The 27,404-nt window shown below is 41.7% G+C and overlaps 1 protein-coding gene across 1 annotated transcript in view; it reads left to right on the plus strand.

Annotated features, from left to right (window-relative positions):
- CFAP221 (cilia and flagella associated protein 221) overlaps positions 1–27,404 on the plus strand; it is a 453,572-nt gene that overhangs the window by 24,664 nt on the left and 401,504 nt on the right. Inside the window, exons 3-6 of the mRNA XM_053698027.1 lie at positions 5,648–5,748; positions 19,399–19,485; positions 20,937–21,032; positions 21,201–21,301. Of these exons, the coding sequence (XP_053554002.1) occupies positions 5,648–5,748; positions 19,399–19,485; positions 20,937–21,032; positions 21,201–21,301 (385 nt within the window). The remainder of the gene's footprint in view (positions 1–5,647; positions 5,749–19,398; positions 19,486–20,936; positions 21,033–21,200; positions 21,302–27,404) is intronic.

Here is a 27,404-nt window from a genome sequence, read left to right on the forward strand (position 1 = left end):
GGTATCAGGCTGTTATGTATGTATGTTGGCACTGAGGTATTTCTGGGGAATGGCACTTCACTAAGAAAATACTGTATACATATAACTTATAGCCTTTCTGCAGTGAGAGCGACTAGCAACAGGCTTTTTAATATCATTTCATATATTAAAACGTTTTCTGGCAGGTTAATCGTTTTTTTCTCTGAGGTACTTGGTGAAAATTTTTTTTGGGCATTATTTTCCACTTGGCTATCGTTTATTTTAAATAAAGTCAGTTTATTCAGCTTCCCCACTGTTGTATTATGAGTGGGAGGGGCCTATTTTGGCGCTTTTCTACGCAGTAGAAATTCAGTCACAAATCTCCTTATTCTCCCTGCATGATCCAGGACGTCTCTACAGAGCTCAGGGGTCTCCAAAACTAGTTTTGAGGGAGGTAATCACTCACAGCAGACCTGTGAGACTGTGTGTTGACTGTGATTAAAACGTTTATATTTTACTGTTGTACGTTTTTCCGGTATTAAGGGGTTAATCATCCATTTGCTAGTGGGTGCATTCCTTTGCTAAATCAATACATTTACTGTAAAAAATTGTTTGCTATAACTAATCCGGTTATTTGTTATTTCAACTGTGACAGTTTTTGTGTGCTTCTTAAAGGCACAGTAAACGTTTTTTATATTACTTGAAAAATTGTTTGAAAAGTATTTTCAAACAATTTTTGCTAGTCTAATTGCTAGTTTGTTTAAACATGTCTGACACAGAGGAATATCTTTGTACAATATGTTCTAAGGCCAATGTGGAGCCCAATAGAAATGTGTGTACTAATTGCATTGATGCTACTTTAAATAAAAGCCAATCTGTACATGTCAAGAAAATTTCACCAGACATCGAGGGGAAAGTTATGCCGACTAACTCTTCTCACGTGTCAGTACCTGCATCTCCCGCTCGGGAGGTGCGTGATATTGTGACGCCAAGTACATCAGGGCGGCCATTACAAATCACTTTACAGGACATGGCCAATGTTATGACTGAAGTTTTATCTAAATTGCCAGACATTAGAGGTAAACGCGACCACTCTGGGGTGAGAACAGAGTACGCTGATAATGTTAGAGCCATGTCGGATACTGCGTCACAAGTGGCAGAGCATGAAGACGGTGAGCTTCATTCTGTAGGTGACGGATCTGATCCAAATAGACTGGATTCAGACATTTCAAATTTTAAATTTAAGCTTGAGAACCTCCGTGTACTATTAGGGGAGGTATTAGCGGCTCTGAATGATTGTAACACGGTTGCAATCCCAGAGAAATTATGTAGGCTGGATAGATACTATGCGGTACCGGCGTGTACTGACGTCTTTCCTATACCTAAGAGGCTTACAGAGATTATTACCAAGGAGTGGGATAGGCCCGGTGTACCCTTTTCCCCCCCTCCTATATTTAGAAAAATGTTTCCAATAGACTCCACCACACGGGACTTATGGCAGACGGTCCCTAAGGTGGAGGGAGCAGTTTCTACTCTGGCTAAGCGTACCACTATCCCGGTGGAGGATAGCTGTGCCTTTTCAGATCCAATGGATAAAAAGTTATAGGGTTACCTTAAGAAAATGTTTACTCAACAAGGTTTTATATTACAACCACTCGCATGCATTGCGCCTGTCACGGCTGCGGCAGCATTCTGGTTTGAGTCTCTGGAAGAGACCCTTGAATCAGCTCCAGTGGATGAGATTACAAACAAGCTTAAAGCCCTTAAGCTAGCTAATTCATTTATTTCTGATGCTGTAGTACATCTAACTAAACTTACGGCTAAGAATTCCGGATTCGCCATTCAGGCGCGCAGAGCGCTGTGGCTAAAATCCTGGTCAGCTGATGTGACTTCTAAATCTAAATTGCTCAACATACCTTTTCAAAGGGCAGACATTATTCGGGCCCGGTTTGAAAGAAATTATCGCTGACATTACTGGAGGTAAGGGCCATGCCCTGCCTCAAGACAGAGCCAAACCAAGGGCTAGAGAGTCTAATTTTCGTGCCTTTCGTAACTACAAGGCAGGAGCAGCATCAACTTCCTCCGCTCCAAAACAGGAAGGTTCTGTTGCTAGATTCAGACAGGGCTGGAAACCTAACCAGACCTGGAACAAGGGCAAGCAGGCCAGAAAACCTGCTGCTGCCCCTAAGACAGCATGAAGTGAGGGCCCCCAATCCGGAAACGGATCTAGTAGGGGGCAGACTTTCTCTCTTCGCCCAGGCTTGGGCAAGAGATGTCCAGGATCCCTGGGCGTTAGAGATCATATCTCAGGGATATCTTCTGGACTTCAAAGCTTCTCCTCCAAAAGGGAGATTTCATCTTTCAAGGTTGTCAACAAACCAGATAAAGAAAGAGGCGTTTCTACGCTGTGTACAAGACCTTTTACTAATGGGAGTGATCCACCCGGTTCCGCGGTCGGAACACGGACAAGGGTTTTACTCAAATCTGTTTGTGGTTCCCAAGAAAGAAGGAACCTTCAGACCAATCTTGGATTTAAAGATCCTAAACAAATTCCTAAGAGTTCCATCGTTCAAAATGGAAACTATTCGGACAATCTTACCCATGATCCAAAAGGGTCAATACATGACCACAGTGGATTTAAAGGATGCCTACCTGCACATACCGATTCACAAAGATCATTACCGGTACCTAAGATTTGCCTTCCTAGACAGGCATTACCAGTTTGTAGCTCTTCCCTTCGGGTTGGCTACTGCCCCAAGAATCTTTACAAAGGTTCTGGGCTCTCTTCTGGCGGTACTAAGACCGCGAGGAATATCGGTAGCTCCGTACCTAGACGACATTCTGATACAAGCGTCAAGTCTCCAAACTGCCAAGTCTCATACAGAGTTTGTACTGGCATTTCTAAGGTCACATGGGTGGAAAGTGAACGAAGGAAAGAGTTCTCTATTGCCACTCACAAGAGTTCCCTTCTTAGGGACTCTTATAGATTCTGTAGAAATGAAAATTTACCTGACAGAAGACAGGTTAACAAAACTTCTAAATGCTTGCCGTGTCCTTCATTCCATTCCGCACCCGTCAGTGGCTCAATGTATGGAGGTAATAGGCTTAATGGTAGCGGCAATGGACATAGTACCCTTTGCACGCCTGCATCTCAGACCACTGCAATTGTGCATGCTGAGCCAGTGGGATGGGGATTACTCAGATTTGTCCCCTATGCTGACTTTGGATCAGGAGACGAGAAATTCTCTTCTATGGTGGCTTTCTCGGCCACATCTGTCCAAGGGGATGCCCTTCAGCAGACCAGATTGGACGATTGTAACAACAGACGCCAGCCTGATAGGTTGGGGCGCTGTCTGGAACTCCCTGAAGACTCAGGGATCTTGGTCTCAGGAGGAGAGTCTCCTTCCCATAAACATTCTGGAATTAAGAGCAGTTTTCAATGCTCTTCTGGCCTGGCCTCAGTTAGCAACTCTGAGGTTCATCAGGTTTCAGTCGGACAACATCACGACTGTGGCTTACATCAACCATCAGGGAGGGACAAGGAGTTCCCTAGCGATGATGGAAGTCTCAAAGATAATTCTCTGGGCAGAGTCTCACTCTTGCCACCTATCAGCGATCCACATCCCAGGTGTGGAGAACTGGGAAGCGGATTTTCTAAGTCGTCAGACTTTTCATCCGGGGGAGTGGGAACTTCATCCGGAGGTTTTTGCCCAAATACTTCGGCGTTGGGGCAAACCAGATCTGGATCTCATGGCGTCTCGCCAGAACGCCAAACTTCCTTGTTACGGATCCAGGTCCAGGGACCCGGGAGCGGTGCTGATAGATGCTCTGACAGCACCTTGGGCCTTCAACATGGCTTATGTGTTTCCACCTTTCCCGTTGCTTCCTCGATTGATTGCCAGGATCAAACAGCTGAGAGCATCGGTGATTCTAATAGCGCCTGCGTGGCCACGCAGGACCTGGTATGCAGACCTAGTGGACATGTCGTCCTGTCCACCATGGTCTCTACCTCTGAGACAGGACCTTCTGGTGCAGGGTCCTTTCAAACATCCAATCTAATCTAATTTCTCTGAAGCTGACTGCTTGGAGATTGAACGCTTAATTCTATCAAAGCGTGGATTCTCGGAATCAGTGATTGATACTTTAATACAGGCTAGGAAGCCTGTCACCAGGAAAATTTACCATAAAATATGGCGCAAATACTTGTATTGGTGCGAATCCAAGAGTTACTCATGGAGTAAGGTTAGGATTCCTAGGATATTGTCTTTTCTACAAGAAGGTTTAGAAAAGGGTTTATCCGCTAGTTCGTTAAAGGGACAGATCTCAGCTTTGTCCATCCTTTTACACAAACGTCTGTCAGAAGTTCCAGACGTTCAGGCTTTTTGTCAGGCTTTAGCCAGGATTAAGCCTGTGTTTAAAACTGTTGCTCCACCATGGAGCTTAAACTTAGTTCTTAACGTTTTACAGGGTGTTCCGTTTGAACCCCTTCATTCCATTGATATCAAACTGTTATCTTGGAAAGTTCTATTTTTAATGGCTATTTCCTCGGCTCGAAGAGTCTCTGAGTTATCGGCCTTACATTGTGATTCCCCTTATCTGATTTTCCATTCAGACAAGGTAGTTCTGCGTACTAAACCTGGGTTCTTACCTAAGGTAGTTACCAACAGGAATATCAATCAAGAGATTGTTGTTCCATCATTGTGTCCTAACCCTTCTTCAAAGAAGGAACGACTTCTGCACAATCTGGACGTTGTCCGTGCTCTGAAATTTTATTTACAGGCAACTAAAGATTTTCGACAAACTTCTTCCCTATTTGTCGTGTATTCTGGACAGAGGAGAGGTCAAAAGGCTTCGGCCACCTCTCTTTCCTTTTGGCTTCGTAGCATAATACGTTTAGCCTATGAGACTGCTGGACAGCAGCCTCCTGAAAGAATTACAGCTCATTCTACTAGAGCTGTGGCTTCCACTTGGGCCTTTAAGAATGAGGCCTCTGTTGAACAGATTTGCAAGGCTGCAACTTGGTCTTCACTTCACACTTTTTCCAAATTTTACAAATTTGACACTTTTGCTTCTTCGGAGGCTGTTTTTGGGAAAAAGGTTCTTCAGGCAGTGGTTCCTTCCGTGTAAAGAGCCTGCCTGTCCCTCCCGTCATCCGTGTACTTTTAGCTTTGGTATTGGTATCCCATAAGTAATGGATGACCCGTGGACTGACTACACTTAACAGGAGAAAACAAAATTTATGCTTACCTGATAAATTCCTTTCTCCTGTAGTGTAGTCAGTCCACGGCCCGCCCTGTTTTTTATGGCAGGTCTAAATTTTAAATTATACTCCAGTCACCACTGCACCCTATAGTTTCTCCTTTCTCGTTTGGTTTTCGGTCGAATGACTGGGTATGACGTAGAGGGGAGGAGCTATATAGCAGCTCTGCTTGGGTGATTCTCTTGCACTTCCTGTTAGGGAGGAGTTAATATCCCATAAGTAATGGATGACCCGTGGACTGACTACACTACAGGAGAAAGGAATTTATCAGGTAAGCATAAATTATGTTTTTTGCATGTCATACATGTCCTAGACAACCACATCCCACTCCTGTATTAAGCAGTAACCCTCTCCTACATATATTCTACACAATGTATTACCTAGACTATACTTATAATATTATGCCCTTTCTAATTTTCAAATATTTAGAGATTTACAAAAAACTCGGCAAAAATAAAGTTGTTGAAGCTGAACCTGGAATTCTACATTTTGGAGGTTATGAAATTGGAAAACGTCACCAGCAGATTCTAGTAAGTCAGTCAAATCATATATTTTTCATGTATTTTATAGTTTGTTTAATCAGCAGATGAAGTAGAATTTAAAAAGATGATTGTATACTTTGGAAATAATTCTAAAAAGTACAATACAGGGATCTAGACCAGTGTTTCTCAACCGCAGTCCTCAAATACCCTAAACAGGCCTGGTTTTCATTATAGCTGAACCAGTGCACAGGTGAAGTAATCGGCTGATCAGTAACCAACCTGCTCTCATCCATCAGCTGATTATTTCACCTGTGCTCTAATTCAGCTGTAATGGAAACCAGGACTGTTGGCGGTACTTGAGGACTGCGGTTGAGAAACGCTGATCTAGACGAAAATCCTTACTGTGGACTAGTTTAATTTGCTGTTGTAAACTACTGGTAACAAAAACATTTTCATAGACTTTAATGGACAATCACAACACACAAGGTATAGGGCATTTGCCACGGGTATACAGTAATATAGATACAATAATTAGGTAATATTACTCAGGATTCATCAAAAGCGGAACAAACTATTGAGATTTCACAGGACCACTGTAATACAACCTAGTAAGAATACCTCTTTTATTTATTTTTCCTCTTATGATTTAATGTTTCCCCTTGAAGTGCGACAGGGTGTGTACTAAAGTTATTTCCCCCAATAACAAGGAAGGGTCTCTCTTGGACCACTAAAATAGTATCATTCTTAATGAGGAACTGAGGGGGGGTGAGAACAATAGTTTGAAACAAGGACCTCTTTTGGACCCACATAATAGTTCTTACTAGTTTGTAGCTTAGCTAGTACAAGATAAATGAACAAACCCATAAGCCACTCACTAATTGGGAGAACTTATACATTGGGATCAACTTGTGTTGCAAGGGACAGGTGATTTATATATACATACAGCTATAGACATAAGTACAAAGATATGAACACATGTAAAGTCACGTAGACATATACACCTCCCCTAGTATATTATGAACAAACATTCTCAACAGAGCTCTGAGAGACTTCCAAGTGGAGAAGGGAAACATGTTAAACAAGAACTATTAACTTTTCACTTGATGATTAGGCTAATGTTGCGGCTAGACCTATCACATTATACGTAATATATTCAGTGGGTATAAGCAGTCCACATTTGTATGTGGGGGCTCAGTGTAACGCTCATATATGGCCGTAGTGTAAACCACATCTAGACACAGAATTTTTAGAGCACTGCTCCACCATCCCTGCCACAGTCCGCAGGGCAGCGTCCTTTGCAAGTAAAGCCCTACTTAATATCATGATATCGCCCATGCACAGTTAAAGTATGAAACACTTGAGTAAAGAACCTAAATGAGAAAACTACCTAATACAGATAGATTATACAAAGTGAAAGAAGAAAGTGCAGATAATCTCCTAAATTTTCTATAGATATATATATCACAAACCAAGTAAAGCATAAATTAAGTTGTAACGATAGTGCCGTAGCCACTGCAGCAGACTGCATGTTTCAAACATGTCTAAATAATTTGTCCAACTGAGTCTCCTCGAGGGGATGGCGCGATAACTGAACTTCTAACGATAAAGATCGGAGCGGCTTGATCTTGTCAAGGACTCTTCATCATAATTTAGCAGATTCCAGATGCTCAGAGGTTTAGGGTAAAGGCTCTTGTTCCCCAAGTCTAAGCTGGAGTCCTGCAGTAGCCGATCCATTTGCGTGTCCTCTTCACGCTTCAACCTTTGAAACCAAAGGCTCCATGCAATGACTCTTCCCTTCCACATATTCTTCGCTGGGCAAGGGAGGTGCAGCTATAGAAGGTCTCTGCTTCGGTTGAAGACTGAAAGTTGTTGCCGTTTATTAAACGACTTTCGTCTCCTTTAGTGTCCTTGGGTGTGGGAGTAGAATACCTGCTTCGGAGCTGATGGTTGTAATGTAGGAAATTTCCTTCCTTCTCTTTATTGCACTCTCCACAGGACTGGCACTGGGCTAGTGTAGCTTCGTCAGTTTCATCGGATGTTATCCGCTCACTTAACGGGCAGAGGATTTGAGATAGCCAATGTTCCAGGTTAAAAAAGTGGCTTTGAATTAGTTGAAGGATTTTAATCTCCCATTTATCGAGTGCCTCCATTATTGCGGTAGTAGCATGTTTTTCTTTTACTAGATATGACAGATTTCATCCTTACTTATGGGATTACGCCTCCTGGTCAGCAGGAAGTGGCAAAGAGCACCACAGCAGAGCTGTATATATAGCTCCTCCCTTCTCTCCCACTCCAGTCATTCTCTTTGCCTGTGTTAGTGATAGGAAGAGGTTAAGTGAGGTGTTAGTTTAGATTCTTCAATCAAGAAGTTTTTTATTTTAAAATGGTGCCAGTGAGTACTATTTTTCCTAAGAGGAGTGGAGACATCTTAATTTTCTGCCCTGATGTTGATGATCTTAGCAAACATTATCTAAGATCCTGCTGGTTTCCACAGAGCAGTTGAAGGTAGTGTACAGAAATATCTTCAGTGTGGAGAACCGTCTCATGCTACAAGCAGCATTGAGGTATGTTCAGTCATTTGTTTCTGGGGAGACTTGATACATCAGAACAGGCTGACATTATTCCCTATTTGGGGAGGGGTAATCAGTATGCACTATATGTATGGAAATGGTGTACCTGTAATTCCCTTTTATATTGATTGCTTATCAGTATGTTTCACTTATGATATTCAGTGTGGGCTAGACGCTGGGAGATGCGGTTTGCTATCTAAGGGCTGTCATTGTTATACTCTATAACTGGCCTGAGAGAGTGCAGTTCTTTTTTCATAAAGTTACGCTTTATTTTTGAGGTGTTTGTGTAGAGGGGCACATGGCTTTTGACATTTTATTTGGGAACCGACATGTTCTTTCGCTTTCCATGCGGGCCTCAGTACGGCTCGAGTTACTCCCACGGTGGGCGGGACCTAATTTCACGCGCTCAGCCGCGCAGTATTCATCCGGATCAGCAGCAAGGTCCTGGGCTCCGGTGGGGCCTAAGTTGTTTTTCTAAACGAAGGGAGAGACTTAGGAACGCTTCTTAAGTAGAATCAGTGTGATCCGGGGCAGGTAGGCGCCGCAGCAGAGCTGTGGCGAGGTGCAGAGGCCTGAATTGATAAAAAGTTAATATAACTGATAAAATTGATATAAGTTGATATATAACATATCCTAACAAGCGGTGCAATATTGTTAAGCTAATTTGGGCACATAAGTTCATTATTTTATTGCTGCAAACATTGTTTTTGAAATAACAGAAAAATTGTTGCACTTTTATTATTTAAAGGCGCAGTACGCTTTATAGGTCAAAATTTTGGAGTACTGTATATGTTTTGACTTCAGAGTTCACTATATCAAGTAAAGAACGACTATTATTGCTATAGTCTGTTTAACATGGAAAGTACATGTTCTATGTGTTTAGATGCCAATGTGGAACCCCCTCTTACTTTTTGTTCCTCATGTACTGAAAGGGCCTTACAATGTAAAGAACGGATTTTCTTTAATGCAAATATGTCTAAGGATGATTCTCGGACTGATGAGAATCAGGATATGCCGCTACTTTCTCCCCAAGCGTCACAACCTTTAACGCCCACCCAAGCGACGCCGTGTTCTTCAACCGCGTCCACTTCATTTACTCTGCAGGATATGGCTGCAGTTATGTCATCCACCCTTATAGAGGTTTTGTTTAAGTTGCCAGTATTGCAGGGCAAACGCAGCAGGACAGAGGCCACTCTGATTCCTGCGACTTCTGATGCTTTGATGGCTATTTCCGATGTACCCTCACAGGGATCTGAATTCCTATTCCTATTGAGGACAGTTGTGCTTTCAAAGACCCTATGGATAAAAAGTTGGAGGGTCTGCTAAAGAAGTTATTTATTCATCAGGGTTTTCTGTTACAACAGACGGCCTGCATTGTGCCAGTTACAACTGCGGCAGCCTTCTGGTTTGACGCCTTAGAAGAGTCTCTTAAGACTGAGACTCCTTTTAGAGCTTATTTTAGATAGAATTAAGGCTCTTAAGCTCGCTAATTCTTTTATTACGGACGCCGCCTTTCAGATTGCCAAGTTGGTGGCTAAAAATGCTGGTTTTGCCATTTTAGCGCGTAGAGCGTTATAGTTAAAGTCTTGGTCTACTGATGTGTCATCTAAGTCAAAGCTTTTGGCTATTCCTTTCAAAGGGAAAACCCTATTCGGGCCTGATTTGAAAGAAATCATTTCTGACATTACGGGAGGTAAGGGTCATCTCCAAACTCAGGATAAAGCAGCTAAACTGAGGGGTAAACAAAATAATTTTCGTTCCTTTCGGAATTTCAAAGGAGTCCCCGCTTCTTCTTCCACTAAACAGGAAGTGAATTTTGCTCAAGCCAAGTCCGTCTGGAGACCCAACCAGGCTTGGAACAAAGGTTAACAACCCAAGAAGCCCACTGCTGCTCCCAAGACAGCATGAAGGGGCGGCCCCCGATCCGGGACCGGATCTAGTAGGGGGCAGATTTTCTCTCTTTACCCAGGCTTGGATAAGAGATGTTCAGGATCCCTGGACGCTGGAAATCGTGTCCCAAGGGTATCATCTGGAATTCAAAAATTCTCTCCCAAGGCGGAGGTTTCTTCTTTCACGATTGTCTGTAGACCAGATAAAAAGAGAGGCGTTCTTACGTTGTGTAAAAGACCTCTCTACTATGGGAGTAATCCGTCCCGTTCCAATGCTGGAACAGGGGCAGGGGTTTTACTCAAATCTTTTTGTGGTTCCCAAAAAAGAGGGAACGTTCAGACCCATTTTAGATCTCAAGAGTCTAAACAAGTTTCTCAGAGTCCCATCCTTCAAGATGGAGACTATTCAAACAATTATACCATTAATCCAGGAGGGTCAATATATGACTACCGTGGACTTGAAGGATGCATACCTTCATATTCCTATCCACAATGATCATCATCAGTTCTTAAGGTTTGCCTTCCTGGACAAACATTTTCAGTTTGTGGCTTTTCCCTTCGGGTTGGCCACAGCACCCAGGATCTTCACGAAGGTTCTAGGGTCCCTTCTGGCGGTTCTCAGGCCGCGGGGTATTGCAGTGGCGCCTTATCTAGACGATATTCTGATCCAGGCGTCGTCTTACCATCTGACAAAATCTCATACAGACATGGTTCTGTCCTTTCTGAGGACTCACGGGTGGAATTTGAATCTAGAAAAGAGTTCATTAATTCCACAGACAAGGGTTCCCTTCTTGGGAATTCTAATAGATTTTATATCCATGAAAATTTTCTTGACAGAGGTCAGAAAGTTAAAGATTCTGAATACATGCCAAGCCCTTCAGTCCAATCCTCGGACATCAGTGGCTCAGTGCATGGAGGTAATTGGATTAATGGTGGTGCCAATGGACCTCATTCCGTTTGCTCGTTTTCATCTCAGACCTCTACAGCTGAGCATGCTCAGACAGTGGAATGGAGATTATGCAAATTTGTCTCCTCCGATAGATCTGGATTAGGAGACAAGAGACTCTCTCTTCTTTGGTGGTTGTCGCTGGATCATCTGTCCCAAGGGACGTGCTTCCGCAGACCTTCATGGGTGATAGTGACAACGGACTCCAGTCTACTAGGATGGGGTGCAGTCTGGAATTCCCTGAAGGCTCAGGGTGTGTGGACTCAGTCGGAGTTTCTACTTCCAATCAATATTCTGGAATTGAGAGCAATATTCAATGCACTTCAGACTTGGCCTCAGTTGGCTTCGGCCAGATTCCCCCGCTTTCAGTCAGACAACATCACGACTGTAGCTTACATCAATCATCAGGGGGGAACAAGGAGTTCCTTAGCGATGACAGAAGTATCCAAGATAATTCGGTGGGTGGAGGCTCACTCTTGTTATCTGTCAGCAATCTACATCCCAGGAGTGGACAACTGGGAAGCTGACTTTTTAAGCAGACAGACGTTTCATCCGGGGGAGTGGGAACTCCACCCGGAGGTTTTTGCCACTCTGATTCTCAGATGGGGCAGACCGGAATTGGATCTGATGGCGTCTCGTCAGAATGCCAAACTCCCAAGATACGGATCCAGGTCAAGGGATCCTCAGGCCGAACTGATAGATGCCTTGGCAGTGCCTTGGTCGCTCAACCTAGCTTATGTGTTTCCACCGTTTGCTCTCCTTCCCTGGGTGATTGCACGGATCAAACCGGAGAGGGCTTCGGTAATTCTAATCGCGTCTGTGTGGCCTCGCAGGACTTGGTATGCCGATCTAGTGGACATGTCCTCTCTGCCGCCGTGGAAGCTTCCATTGAGGCAGGATCTTCTCATTCAGGGACCCTTCCAACATCTGAATCTAGTTTCTCTGCAGCTGATTGCTTGGAGATTGAACGCTTAATTTTATCTAAGCGGGGGTTCTCTGATTCGGTCATTGATACTTTGATTCAGGCACGTAAGCCTGTCACTAGAAAGATCTACCATAAGATATGGCGTAAATATCTTTATTAATGCGAATCCAAGGGCTACTCATGGAATAGAGTTAGGATTCCCAGGATTTTATCTTTTCTCCAAGAAGGATTGGTGAAGGGGTTATCAGTAAGTTCCTTAAAGGGACAAATTTCTGCTTTGTCGATTTTACTTCACAAGCGTTTGGCAGATGTTCCAGACGTTCAGTCTTTTTGTCAGGCTCTGACCAGAATCAAGCCTGTGTTTAGACCAATTGCTCCACCCTGGAGTTTGAATTTAGTTCTTAATGTTCTTCAAGGGTTTCCGTTTGAACCCATGCATTCCATAGATATTAAGTTGTTATCTTGGAAGGTTTTATTTTTGGTTGCTATTTCTTCTGCTCTGAGTTTCCGAGCTTTCAGCGTTACAATGTGACTCGTCTTATCTTATTTTTCATTCGAATAAGGTGGTTTTACGTACCAAACCTGGTTTCCTTCCTAAGTTTGTTTCTAATAAGAATATTAATCAGGAAATTGTTGTTCCTTCTTTATGTCCTAATCCTTCTTCTAAGAAGGAGCTTCTGTTGCATAACTTGGATGTAGTCCGTGCCCTGAAGTTTTACTTGCAGGCGAATAAAGAATTTCATCAATCATCTTCATTATTTGTTGTTTTTTCTGGAAAGCGTAGGGGCCTGAAAGCTACGGCTACCTCTCTTTCTTTTTGGCTGAAGAGTATCATCCGTCTGGCATATGAGACTGCTGGACAGCAGCCTCCAGAAATAATTACAGCTCATTCTACTAGGGCTGTGGCTTCCTCATGGACATTTAAAAATGATGCTTCTGTTAAACAGATTTGCAAGGCTGCAACTTGGTCGTCTCTTCATACTTTTTCCAAATTTCGTCAATCATCTTCATTATTTGTTGTTTTTTTCTGGAAAGCGTAGGGGCCTGAAAGCTACGGCTACCTCTCTCTTTCTTTTTGGCTGAAGAGTATCATCCGTCTGGCAAATGAGAGCGCTGGAAAGCAGCCTCCAGAAATAATTACAGCTCATTCTACTAGGGCCGTGGCTTCCTCATGGACATTTAAAAATGATTCTTCTGTTAAACAGATTTGCAAGGCTGCAACTTGGTCGTCTCTTCATACTTTTTAGAAATTTCGTCAATCATCTTCATTATTTGTTGTTTTTTTCTGGAAAGCGTAGGGGCCTGAAAGCTACGGCTACCTCTCTCTTTCTTTTTGGCTGAAGAGTATCATCCGTCTGGCAAATGAGAGCGCTGGAAAGCAGCCTCCAGAAATAATTACAGCTCATTCTACTAGGGCTGTGGCTTCCTCATGGACATTTAAAAATGATTCTTCTGTTAAACAGATTTGCAAGGCTGCAACTTGGTCGTCTCTTCATACTTTTTCCAAATTTTCCAAATTTGATACTTTTGCTTCATCTGAGGCTGTTTTTGGGAGAAAGGTTCTTCAAGCCGTGGTGCCTTCCGTTTGGGTTCCTGTCTTGTCCCTCCCTTTCATCCGTGTCCTATAGCTTTGGTATTGTATCCCATAAGTAAGGATGAAATCCGTGGACTCGTCATATCTAGTAAAAGAAAAGGAAATTTATGCTTACCTGATAAATGTATTTCTTTTACGATATGACGAGTCCACGGCCCACCCTGTCATTTCTAAGACAGGTATTTACTTGTTTTTTTGTTATACTTCAGTCACCTCTGCACCTTTGGCTTTTCCTTTCTCTTCCTAACTTCGGTCGAATGACTGGAGTGGGAGGGAAGGGAGGAGCTATATATACAGCTCTGCTGTGGGGCTCTTTGCCACTTCCTGCTGACCAGGAGGCGTAATCCCATAAGTAAGGATGAAATCCGTGGACTCGTCATATCGTAAAAGAAATAAATTTATCAGGTAAGCATAAATTTCCTTTTTTCTGTATAATAGTGGCTAATATTGTGTTTCGTAAAAGTACTAGCTTAGCAAAGAGAACAAATAGGGTTTTCAATGCAGCATTAAATAACTGCTCCGTAACCGAGTTTCCCAGCTTAGCTGAAGAACATAGGCTTTCATCGATCTTATAGGGGATCCTTCAGCTTCAGGGTATACAGACTCTTATATTTACAGCTAATAATTTGAAGTTAGCACATAAAAGTTAAATTATAGTCGGGAGCTCCTCTCAGCTCAGGTGCGTCTTGCCGCAACAGCTATAGGCCTGTGTATTTACTACAAAAAAAAATAATTTTATTTTTTGAAGGCTGCATGCTCAGAAGATATGTAACAATATAGTCAACTTTTACATCTTGGAACCTAAAATACAGATCAACTTGACTTAGAAAAATAGGTACATTTTCGACAAGATATATGACTATAGAAGTGCGCTATCATCTAGTTTCATGCTCCTTATTAAAGGGACATTAAACACTTTAAGATGGTAATATAAAATGATTATATATATATATATATATATATATATATAAAAAACCTTTCATGATTTATTTTGCCCCCCTTTCCTGTAATTCTACTCTGGTGTTGTGAGCTTTTACAGTTCCTATTAGTAATGGAAGTGCAGAACACTTATATTCCACACAGCCATTGGCTGCACACTCTAGTGACCTATTTATAACTGTCCCTAATTGGCCACAGCAGAGAATGTAACCTAAGTTACAACATGGCAGCTCCCTTTGTTTTATAGACACTATAACTTTACACTTATTTTTAACTATTGAAAATGCTAATGAAACGTTACAAAATATGTCTACTACCTCGCGGGGAGCCACGTGTACACCAGCCTCTACAATTAGCCAGGTAAATGAAACACTCCAAAAGACGGCCCTCATGACGCCTGGCGAACACTTTATCCCACGTCTAGGGATTATTCTTTTTATTCTATCCCACATAATAGTTATTCCCGAATTGACTATATCTATACAGACTCAAATGGCCTGTCGATCACACATCGGAGTTCGATAGGCCATATCACCTGGTCGGACCATGCCCCAGTATCTTGCTCAGTTCTGTGGCCGGATATCCCGATCACTCAACAAATTTGGAGGCTAGATGAGACTATTCTTGATAATCCTATTATTTTTAGTGACCTCCAAAAAACTTTAAAGGAGTACTTTGAGAATAACACTTTCCCCTCTTCATCAAGGGCATTAATATGGGAAGCTCACAAAAGTGTACTGAGGGGGGCATTAATTAAGCACAAGGCTCTACTTAATAAACAACATATAGCTAAATACCAGAAATTGCTGAGAGGGATTAGTGACCTCGAGAACAAACACAAGAGGGATCCAGCGGATAATGACATTAAGACACAATTGACAGAAAAAAGGACAGAACTACAAAAGCACTTAGTTGAGGTACATCAAAAAAAGGCTCTTTTGCTAAAGCAATTTTACTATGAGGGAGGTAACAAACCGGGAAAGATTCTAGCCAGATCCCTTAAAAAGAGACAGATTCAATCTTATATACACTCCATTAAAACCTCAGATGGACATAAAGTACACAGCAGCACACAAATTGCGGCAGAATTTCATAAATGCTATTACTCCTTATACAATATCCACGGCCAACCTACGGCGGCTCCTCAGGAGGATCCTCCGAATCAGCAGGAATCTGCTGTTGACTTATATCTGAGGGATCTTGATCTTCCCAAACTGTCCAAAGAGGAATCAGACTTCTTAGATTCCCCAATTACGGTAGAGGAACTTTTTGATGCCATTAAAGATAGTCCGAAAGGGAAAAGCCCAGGCCCTGACGGATTCACCGCAGTCTACTATAAAAAATTTAAAGACATCCTGGCGGGCCCCATTCTAGCTTTGTTCAATGGGATTAGGGATGATCCCAACTTGTCTCGTATACTACTAGAGGCCCATATCACGGTTCTCCCCAAACCAGGGAAAACAGCTGATTCTCCAGGGCATTACAGGCCAATTTTCCTAATTAATTGTGATATGAAGTTGTTGGCTAAGATTCTTGCAACCCGCCTCAACAGGTTCTTACCCAGTTTAATCAATAAAGATCAGGTGGGTTTTATACCAGGACGCGAGGCGAGGGACAATACCGTTAAAGTTATACAATTGATTGCCCACGCTAGGACACTTAATATCCCTACAGTGCTCTTCTCCACAGACGCGGAGAAGGCATTCGATAGGGTGGGTTGGCCGTTTCTGTGTCGAGTGCTAGAGAAAATGGGTTTTGGAAGGGCCTTTGTCGACACCATCTTTGCACTGTACTTGAACCCTAATGCCAGAATCAGGATTAATGGCACTTTGTCAAAATCACTTGGCATAAGTAATGGAACCAGACAGGGCTGCCCCCTGTCTCCATTGCTTTTAGCCCTGTCCATCGAAGTTTTGTCACAGAAGGTGAGATCCAACACTAACATATCAGGAATTAGGGTGGAGGGCACAGAGTATAAGCAGGCGTTATACGCTGATGATGTCCTATACACACTAACTAACCCAACGGATTCTATTCCAGAGCTGTTGAGGGAACTCAGAGCCTATGGTACAGTCTCCAACTTTCTTCTCATTCTAAATAAGTCGGAGTTACTAAATATAAATATGGAACAAGAAGTCGTTGACTTCTTGCAGAAAGATTGTGGCCTTACCATTGCTAGGACCAAGTTGAAATATCTTGGTATCTATCTATCACCGGATCCTTCGGATCTTTATAAATATAACTATATACCGCTGAGGACTGATATAGCAGCGGACCTCTCTTCTTGGAAGAATAAATATATCTCTTGGCTAGGAAAAATAGGAGTAGTTAAGATGAACGTTATGCCTCGTATCTTGTACCTTTTCCAAACTCTACCAATATCAATTCCTAAAGGATATACGAATCAGATACAAAGCTTGATCGATCAATTCATCTGGTCCAATACTAGACCTAGGATCTCCAGAAGGAATATGTATCTTCCAAGGGATAGAGGAGGGCTGGGACTCCCGGATGTCTCATCTTACAGAACGGCAGTGGGGCTGCAGAGGATAGTAGAATGGTCACAAAACAACGACCACAAGGCTTGGATCCAGCTGGATAGACAAATCCTCAAAGTGAGTAATGTGGGTTCACTCGCTTGGTTACCTCCATCACTTAGGCCTAAAAATATATCTAAATATCTAATGTTAGAAGAAACTTTTAATATCTGGGATGCGACAGTGGCAACCACTACACATATCTCCTCCAGATATTCACCAATGACACCTGTATTTGAAAACCCTGAACTCCCATACCACTTAACTGGCTATAGGAAAATTAAATCCTATAAAATGAGGGAAGGATCAGTACATGGGGTGGTCAAACAGGGCAAAATTGTACCACAGAATGAGTTATTGGAAGGCCAACCTTTTCTATTCACCTCATGGTTACATTATAATCAACTATTAAATTATATATCTAGACACAAACAGAAACAAGAGCTAGGAAGGGTGCTTACTCCTTTCGAAAAGCTCTGCACTAACGAGGGCTCCTTACGACATCTGATATCGCTAATATATACACTCTTAGTCCTTCGAGAGACAGACTCGCTCCCATCTTATGTAATTAGCTGGGCAAAAGACCTAGGGTCAGAGATTGACGTTGAGTCATGGTTGAAAAGCTTCAGACTCACAAAGAGGTCTTCAATATCCTCTAATATCCAAGAAACTCACATAAAATTCATGAGCAGGTGGTATATGACGCCCGTTAGATTACACAGGATTTTTCCCACCTTGAGTCCCTTGTGCTGGAGGGGTTGCGGGGAACAGGGCTCGATTTTACATATATGGTGGTCTTGGTAGGGGTCTGGGTAGGGGTCCTGAGTAAAATCAATGAGACACTAAACATTAACATCCCAAACTCACCAGAAATCTTGCTCTTCTTGGTCATGCCCAAAATGCAAAGCCAGGCCCATCTAGCCTTATTGTTAATACTAATCACTATTGCCAAGAAATTGATTCCCAAAAGATGGAAGATACGAGACCCCCCTACGGTAGGGGACTGGCTCTCTCGGGTGGAGGAGGTCTTACTCATGGAGAGATATCACTACTTGAAAATACATAAGCTAGATACATACGAATTAATGAAAGCGATTTGGCACGGCACAATTTAAAAAAAAAAAAAGGAGAAAAAAGAGGAAAAGAAAAAGAAAAAAAAAAAAAGCTGATGGCAGTTGGGCGGCAGTCACGGGCCCTCCCCAATTCCTCACCCCCCCCTTTTTTTTTTTTTTTTTCCCTCTTTTTCCTCCCTCCCTCCCTCATATTCTGCTTACCTACTCTACTCAACCACTTCCCTATGGTGTGTGCACCCAGCTAATTGGATTTAAATATATTGCATATTCTTATATTATTGAAAAACTTTCTTTTTAAAAATTATTTTCTTATCTTGTAAATGCTCTCTCTTGACTATGGTCAATGGGATGAGAGCATAAACAATCTGAAGTGTGTGATATTTCTATTGCTTGTTGGACTTAAGACTGTTGTGTAGATTTATCTATGGAATTGTATTCTACTTGCGTCCCAGCAAGACTTTGTTCACCTTTTTTTTTTTTTTTTGTCACTTCAATAAAGCATTTAAAAAAAAAAAAAAAAAAATATGTCTACATGTTTAATCTTTTCTTTGAATGCATCATTCTATCTAGCATTTATTAAATACTAACCCTCCCAAGGACTCTATTCATTCAACAGTTCCCCAGTGCAAAATCCTTAGGAACAGCACATTAGTATGTTAAATATATGGTTATTTATCATTACGTTAAATACATCACTTCCAGTCTAATAAGCATAATCAAAGCTTAGTGTTTATTATGAAAGTGTGGGTTATTTTTGCAAAAATTGCATTCAAATATAATGTACCAGTATTTGCAGCCTTTGGCTTGGTCATTGTCCCTACACATTTTTGTTAAAGAAGAGAAGTACAATACAGCTAATCAGTAAATAAATGTGCAGTAGCAGGTGAGATATGGTATGATTCATCTGCATTATATTCCCTTAAATGCAAAAAGAACATTAAATGTATTGCATCAATTCAGTGCCATTTTCTAAACCTGGACCCTTCTAGCTTAATGGGCCCTTACATATAAGTCACAGAGCTGGGTCGTGTGACTACCACTGCTGATTGAGTCAGCGACCACGTCTTTGGACCAGTAGTGCTCTGCGGCTCCTGCAAATCTTTGAAGGTTCACTAACAAAATAAAGCATGTCATTTTTCCATTATAGCATCCCTTTAATGAGGCTTAAAAATGAGACACAGATTGTGCACATATATCTTACAAACAATATGCATCTCTATTACAGAAACTGGTCAGTATTTCTTCAAATGCCATGAATCTCCACATCATACCTCCGCAGACTAAATACTTTTCCATAGCGTACAACAAAACTGTAAGTAGCGCCCTTTCTCTTAGCATTCAATTTAGGAATCCAACAATCTCGGGGTTTGAGCAGACAGTAATTAAAGGGACATGAACCCGCAATATTTCTTTCATGATTCAAATAGACCATATATTTGTAAACAACTTTCCAGTTGACTTCTATTATTCATTTTGCTTCTTTCTCTTGGTATCCTTTACTAAAGGAGCCGTAATGCTCTACTGGGAACTAGCTGAATACATCGGTAAGCCAATTACAAGACACATATATGTGCAGCAACCAATCAACCGCTAGCTCCTGAGCCTACCTAGGTATACATTTAAACAAAGGATACCAAAAGAACAAAGCAAATCAGATAACAAGTAAATTAGAAAGTTTTTTAAAATTGTGTGCACTATCTGACTCGCAAAGGAAAAATTTGGGGTTTAATGTCCCTTTAAGCCCACATTTTGTTTTTAAAACATGAGCAGAATAGATTTGTCCTCTAAGTTTTAGCTACCATCCAAGTGGTGGTGTATTCATTTTATATCTATATTTTGTATATGAAAATCTCTCTCATTAGATTTTATGTTCTTGTCACTGTGGCCACTGGTTTCCCCTTAGTTATATTTATTTCTTCTACATTATAAAGGCATTGTCTATGCATTTGGTTTGGGGGGTATAGGTTGGGATATATTTATGACCATTAGCCATTATAGGGTCAGATTACGAGTGGCGCACTTTTTTGTTCCAATGACTTCTATAAGTATGTTAATTTGCGCGCAAAATCCTAACTAAAGCTTTTTGTGCGCATCGGGTTAGCAGGCACACGAAAATGCTTTATTTTCAACTTGTAATACAAATGCTACCTGATGTGCGCAAAAAGCTTACTTCTAGTGGAGTTAGCGCGCGAGCAGGAGCATTAAATATCACTCCACTTGTAATCTGGCACGTCATTTCCTATATTCATATACACAAGCAGACCATTTTTTATATAAATGTTTGTGCTCTACAAATAACTGATGATAATCATTTGTAATTATTATTATTTATAATGTTTAAATTTGAAACCTAGAAGTCAAAAGATTTTACCCAAAAAATTGTGGCAACAAATAAAAAAAACAAAGATGCAATGTAAAATTAAAAAAATATCAGATTTCTGCATTTTATGGTCCCCACTGTCAGTCATGCTCCCTATGTGTGATTATATGTTGTGAACCCTGTTTAGACGGTCACAGTGCTGGTGACATCACCATAAAAGTTACCAGCACTAGCCGAGCATGTATTGGAGGTAGAAACCATAGCCATCACTCCCAAACAGGGAGCCTGGTTTAACCTGCTTGCTGTGTTTAATACATTTATAATCATGCATGTTCTTAAGGAGTGCTAAACCATACACCATGTGCCTCTAGTTTCATTGTTGCAGTATTGGCACAGAGTAGCACCTGGCTTTTCTCTAACCTATTTCTTGCTGCACTGTACAGCGCAGGTTAGTTCCTGGCTTAGCGTTTGTGATCAACGTGCAGTTCTATCCCGATGAGTGGAGATATTACTCAGACTGTATTCGCATCCATGCTCAGGTAAGAAAGTCTTTTACTTACACTTGGATGTTTCCTCTAGATTTACAATATGTTTATTTACTTTGCCTGTTTCCAATAATAAAGAGATTAATACAAAAAGTAATACATTAACACAAGTGCAGTGTGATAAATATGCCTGTAGCCTGACATAGATGTTACTGTCCCCAGGGTGATGATACGCTGCTCGTCCCTCTGCATGCCTACCCAGTCATCAACCACTTGGATTTTCCATCTCACATCAACTTATCTGATGTTCCACTTGGACAAAGGTGCGTTATAATTCAACTGCTTCAGCATCTGTCACTCTCAAATTGAATGACAAATATTGATTTTATGTTTAGAGTTTTGTTTACATTGCAGGAAAATGGAAGATATGCCTAATGCATTTTGCTTTAAATTGAATACCCTGGTATGAGCTTGCTGAGTAATTAAACTTTATCAATTTGAGGGGCATTTCCAGCCAAAGGTCAAAATTTATAGCATGTATCCATTTTTAGCCCTCAAATGTTTTTGTCTATTCAGTTATTAAAGCTTACATATCTACCTGACTCTACTACAGCTTATAAAATCTCTTATTTCACACTGGCACATTTACTTTTTACTTTTCATCAAAAACTGCCAGCATTCTGCTGGGATGGTCCAATTTTTAATAATTTCAATTAAACGGGCAATTAGCATTGAATATAACTTGTTTGTTTGTGGGGGCAAGTTTGCTTCTGGATCTTTTTGTATGATATACAAGATTATACAGACCTACACAAGATCATTTTATTTGAAATAATTTTTATTGTAAAACATACAAAAAGAAAATGCATCACACTTTGTACCATTTTTCCTTTATACATCATCACCTCTTATGCTTTTTGATAAAAGTCCGTCAGTTAAGAGTCTATGATGGTTTAAATATTTCAGTAATCAGAATATGACAGTAGATGAATCTTACATTTGGGCAACAAGTCATTGGTTATTTAGATCAACATATTCTAACAATCAGTGTGATTTAGCCTTCAACCGTTAATAGCGATATGAATTAGGGAGTGCAATAAATCATTAACAGAAGACATGAAATTTTCCGCGACCTCCCCTTTTCATAACGCTTTGTTGTATTTTTCTAAAACTTTCCCCCTCTTTCCTCCTCCCCCCTTTCCTTCTAACAATAAACAATCAACAATAACTTCCCTCCCCCACTCAATGCAGCATCAAATAATAACTTGCCTGGTCGTTCATTTCACCTGTTGCCAATCCGAGGGGAGAGCCCCGTTCCCTCCAAACAGGAAACACAAGATCATTTTAAAAGGACATGAAGTTAAAAAATGCAATGTCGTATAATAATATAGTGGTGTGTAATTTTTTTGTAAATATTCTTCTCTAAGAATTGTACATTCTAAATGCTTTTTAAGAGTCCCCTAAGCAACCTAGTCAAATACTAGTAACCCCTTTGCAAAACAGAACAAAATGTTTGCTTAATAATTATACACAAAAAAATGGTTGTTTATAAAATCATGGATGAATTTCCGAGTGAATTCTGGCAAGTGCTTGATGCCATGACAAGTGTTATATTTAAAAGAAACGAGCCTGTGAGTTTTGCAGGACATAAAGCTATGCCTAGAGCTACTTATTAGTTGATTAATGCTAATAAACAGGACCTGTTAATTGTTAAGGGATCATTCGTAGATATAATATAAATGTAATAGTTCCATTAACATAGTACTGAGATTTGTGCTTTTTTGGATGTAGTAAAAACATACCACATATATATTCTTGTAAACATGCCCATTACAAGATAAAAACATTTTCTAGGGAGTTGAAAATAACTTATTTTTAATTATACATATTTGACATGTGCATTATTTTTCAAAGGGATGTGAAAAATAAAAAGGGCTAGTTTTCCATATATGTTGCATTCATCTGAAAATGAAAAAATGAGTGGTCCCTTTAATTAGCCCCCCCCCCCAATAATACAAAGGGTAGGCTCAGTAATTGCTGAAAGACCCCTAATGTAAATTTTCAGGAACCATTCAAAAGTATGAATACTATTGTCAGTAATCAAACAAATACAACCGGGGATTAAAATTAATGGCAGTATATGTCACAATGCTTCTCGGCTCCTCTCACCGCTATTGCCATGGACGCGGTGGTTCCTGTGGGCGTGCGGCGATGACGTCATCACTGCACGCCATTTTACCTCTGATGCCAGTCAGATCACCCGTGAGTCCTCTTGGCACGAATCTGCGCCTATGTAAGTACCTGCATTACTTACCTCCAGTGCCCAAGTATAGGTGTTACTGTTTGTGCTCCTGGGTGCTTATTTCTACTGGATTGCTTTATCGTTATTGAACCCTGCCTGTCTGACCACTCTGCCTGTTTAATCCCTAAATTGCTGGATTGTCTAATTGTTACTGAACTCTGCTTGTCTGACCACTCTGTCTGTTTAACCCCTGGATTGCCTAATTGTTTTTGAACTCTGCTTGCCTCTGACCATTCTCTGTTGTTAAACCCCTGAACATCCGGATTGCCTTACTGCTGCTGAACTCTGCTTGCCTCTGACCACTCTTCTGATTAACCCCTGAACTGCTTTTACTGTGGATTGCCTCATTGTTGCCGAACTCTGCTTGCCTGACTACTCTCCAGTTATTCCCTGTAGTCCCGAGAAGGATTACCTCTCTACTGTGAGTACTGTTACTTTATTTAATTATCTATTCTCTTGTTCTGGGATATTTCCTTATCCTTCCACTTAACCCCGGGATAAGAAGACTACTGGCCAAGTTTCGCCTGATAGGGAAATATCCCATGAGCATTACATTATACTTGGGCCATGGACCCAAATGAGGTAGCTAGAGCAATCTCTCTTCAGGGACAGATGCTGGGAACCCACGCCTCATACCTGCAAAGCCTGGATTCCAAATTGGAGACTATTACTACTATGCTCTGCTTACAAACAAAGAAGGGGATTAGGACGAAGGTGGGTAACCATTAAATGACACCAAATGAAGTGAGGCTGAGACCAATCTCAGAGAGATAATTAACAGCCTTGAAGGCTAGGAGTAAGGCGACAAGCAGAAACGCGTCAGCCCGCTATCCAGACAGCTCTCAAATCCTCTGTATTTTTACCCCGTGGTTACAATCCTCTCCACATTGTGTGTCATTATTGTTTTTGCGCTAAGGCGCTATAGTCACGAATAAATATTGTGTATCGCATCACTCTTCTGTGCTCCTCTCCTTCTTTGTTCTTATACTATGCTCTGCTTACTTGTTGCAGAGAAGAACGCTGCGCCTGTTGCCACACAGCCTGTCCTTGCTGCTAGTATCGCAACCTCCTCCCCCTTCTTCTGGTAGCATACCCTGGATACCGTTGCCTGACAAGTTTGATGGCACTACCGAATGCAGGGGTTTTCTCAACCAGTGCAGACTGGATTTCCGCAATGACCCTCATACCTTCCAGTCTCATCAGTCAAAGGTTACCTTTATTATTTCTTTGTTGAAAGACAAGGTCCTAGCCTGGGTCTCTCCCCTCTTGGAACAGAGTGCTCAACTCCTGAACGATGCGGATACCTTTATTTCTGCATTATCTTCCGTATTTGAGACTTCTTGTCACACTTCTGCTGCAGAGTACTTTCTCTTGAATCTCTGAATCAGCACCCCTAACCATGACTGTGGGGGTCCTACATTCTGAAAGTTGCAGTTTGATGTCATCCATTCTCCAGCACAACCAGTTATCCTTGGTCTTCCTTGGCTACTTAAACTTAATCCTCAATTCGATTGGACTGAGGGACATTTGGCCTCCTGGGGTAAATCCTGTTTTCACTTATGCTTGGCTACGGTTACTCCACTACAACACATTCCTATAACCAGCCTTCTGACCCATTCTAACATTCCCTCAGTATATGCAGACTTTACGGATGTCTTTGAAAAGAAAGCGCTGATGTACTACCACTTTACCGCCCTTTCGACTGCAAAATTCACTTCTTTCCTGGAGCCTCACTTCCTAATGGAAGAACTTATCCAGTGTCCAAAGCTGAAACCAAGGCCATGGAAGAATATATTCTAAAGAATTTAGCTAAACGCTTCATTCGCCCTTCCTCCTTTCCTGCTGGGGCTGCGTTCTTTTTTGTCGGTAAAAAAGATGGTGGTCTGAGACCTTGTATGGACTACAGAGCCCTAAACAACATAACGATCATGAATAGTTATCTTATCCCTTGATACTGAATTATATGATTCACTTCAAAATGCTTGCTACTTTACAAAATTAGATCTTCATGGGGCGTTTAATCTCATTTGCATCTTCCCGGGACATGAGTAGAAGACTGCCTTCAACACAAGATCAGGGCATTATCAGTACCTCTTAATGCCTTTTGGGCTCTTCAATGCCCCTTCTGTCTTTCAGGCATTCGTCAATGATGTCTTCCGTGACCTCCTTAATTGTACTGTCATTGTTTATTTGGATGACATTCTTATATTCTCCACCACCCTAGAAGAGCATCATGAGCATGTGAAACAGGTGCTTCTTTGTCTTAGAGACAATGCCCTGGTAGCCAAGTTGGAGAAATGTGAATTCTATCAAGTCTGGATGCAATTTCTTGGGTAAATCATCTCTAAAGAAGGTTTCGCCATGGATCCCACTAAGCTAACAGCAGTTCTAGAATGGCCTCAGCCCACAACATTGAAGGAGTTACAGAGATTCTTGGGGTTTTCCAACTTCTATCATAAATTTGTAAAGAATAAAATTGTTGCTCCACTCACTGAGCTGACAAATCTAAACAAAGACTGTAAGAACTGGCCTCCAGTAGCGGTGGATGCATATGTCAATTCACAGTATTTTAACTTGTCTGGGTTGTTGCCCCTAGCTGAGTTGGCAAAGAACACTCATTGGCATTCTTCTCTACGATGCTCTCCTTTCCAGGCCGCAGCTGGTTATCAACCTCGTGTTTTTCCCTTTTCTGCTCAATCCACAGGAGTCCCTGCTGCAGAATGTCACTTCACTGACCTCACTACCCATTGGCAACGAATATGCTCTCAGTTACAATCTACCATCTCCAGATGCAAGAAGTTTGCCGATCATCATCAAGCTACTATTCATGCCTTTTCTGTAGGTAATCGTTTCTGGGTCTCTACCCAACTTATCCACTTACGTCAACCTTGTCACAAATTAGGACCTCGGTATATTGGTCCTTATAAAGTCCTCAAAAGACTTTCTCCTGTTGCTTACAAAGTGAACTTGCCCAGAGCCCTGCACATCCACCCAGTCTTCCATGTCTCACTCCTCAAGCCCTACGTCATGAATAGATATACTCGACTCAGACCTCCACCTCCTCCGCTCTTTGTTTATGGTGAACCAGAGTATGAAATCGCTAAGATCCTGGACTCCAGGTATAAACTAAGACAGCTTCAATACCTGGTGCACTGGAATGGTTACTCTGTAGCGGATTGTTCCTGGGTCCCTGCCAGTGATGTGCATGCTCCTTCCCTGGTCTCCAAGTTTTATCTTGCTCACCCCTCCAAGTTGGCTCTTGGTTTCCGGAGGAAACCCTTGAGAGGGGGGCTGTGTCACGCCGTTCCATGGCGCTCCTCTTGCCGCTCCATCCTGTTGCTATGGCCGTTGCCATGGACGCGGCAGTTTCTGTAGGCGCACGGCGATGACGTCATCACTGCACGCCATTTCCCCTCTGATGCCGGTCAGATCACCTGTGAGTCCCCTTGGCGCGAATCTGCGCCTATGTAAGTTACTTACCTCAAGTGCCCAAGTATAGGTATTACTGTGTGTGCTCCTGGGTGCTTATTTCTACTGAATTGCTGGATTGCTTTATCGTTATTGAACTCTGGCTGTCTGACCACTCAGCCTGTTTAACCCCTGAATTGCTGGATTGCCTAATTGTTTCTGAACTCTGCTTGCCTCTGATCACTCTGTTGTTTAATACCTGAACTGCCGGATTGCCTTACTGCTGCTGAACTCTACTTGCCTCTGACCACTTTTCTGATTAACCCCTGAACTGCTGTTACTGTGGATTGCCTCATTGTTGCCGAACTCTGCTTGCCTGATTACTCTCCAGTTATTCCCTGTAGTGCTGAGAAGGATTGCCCCTCTACTGTGAGTACTGTTACCTCATTTACTTATCTATTCTCTTGTTCTGGGATATTTCCTTATCCTTCCACTTGATGCCAGGATAAAAAGACTACTGGCCAAGTTTGGTCTGATAGGGAAATATCCCGCGAGCATTACAGTATATGCATGTGGTGGATAAATATCAAATTATACTCATGGATGGATGTATAGTATGCATAGACAGAGAGATGTATTCAGCAAACATAACTCTATTAACGGCTCTCCTTTCTGTTAGGACTGGCTTTTAATTAAGCTGTATACACCGTACTTTA

This window comes from Bombina bombina, chromosome 1, assembly GCF_027579735.1.
Source record: "Bombina bombina isolate aBomBom1 chromosome 1, aBomBom1.pri, whole genome shotgun sequence".
Lineage (NCBI taxonomy): Eukaryota > Metazoa > Chordata > Amphibia > Anura > Bombinatoridae > Bombina > Bombina bombina.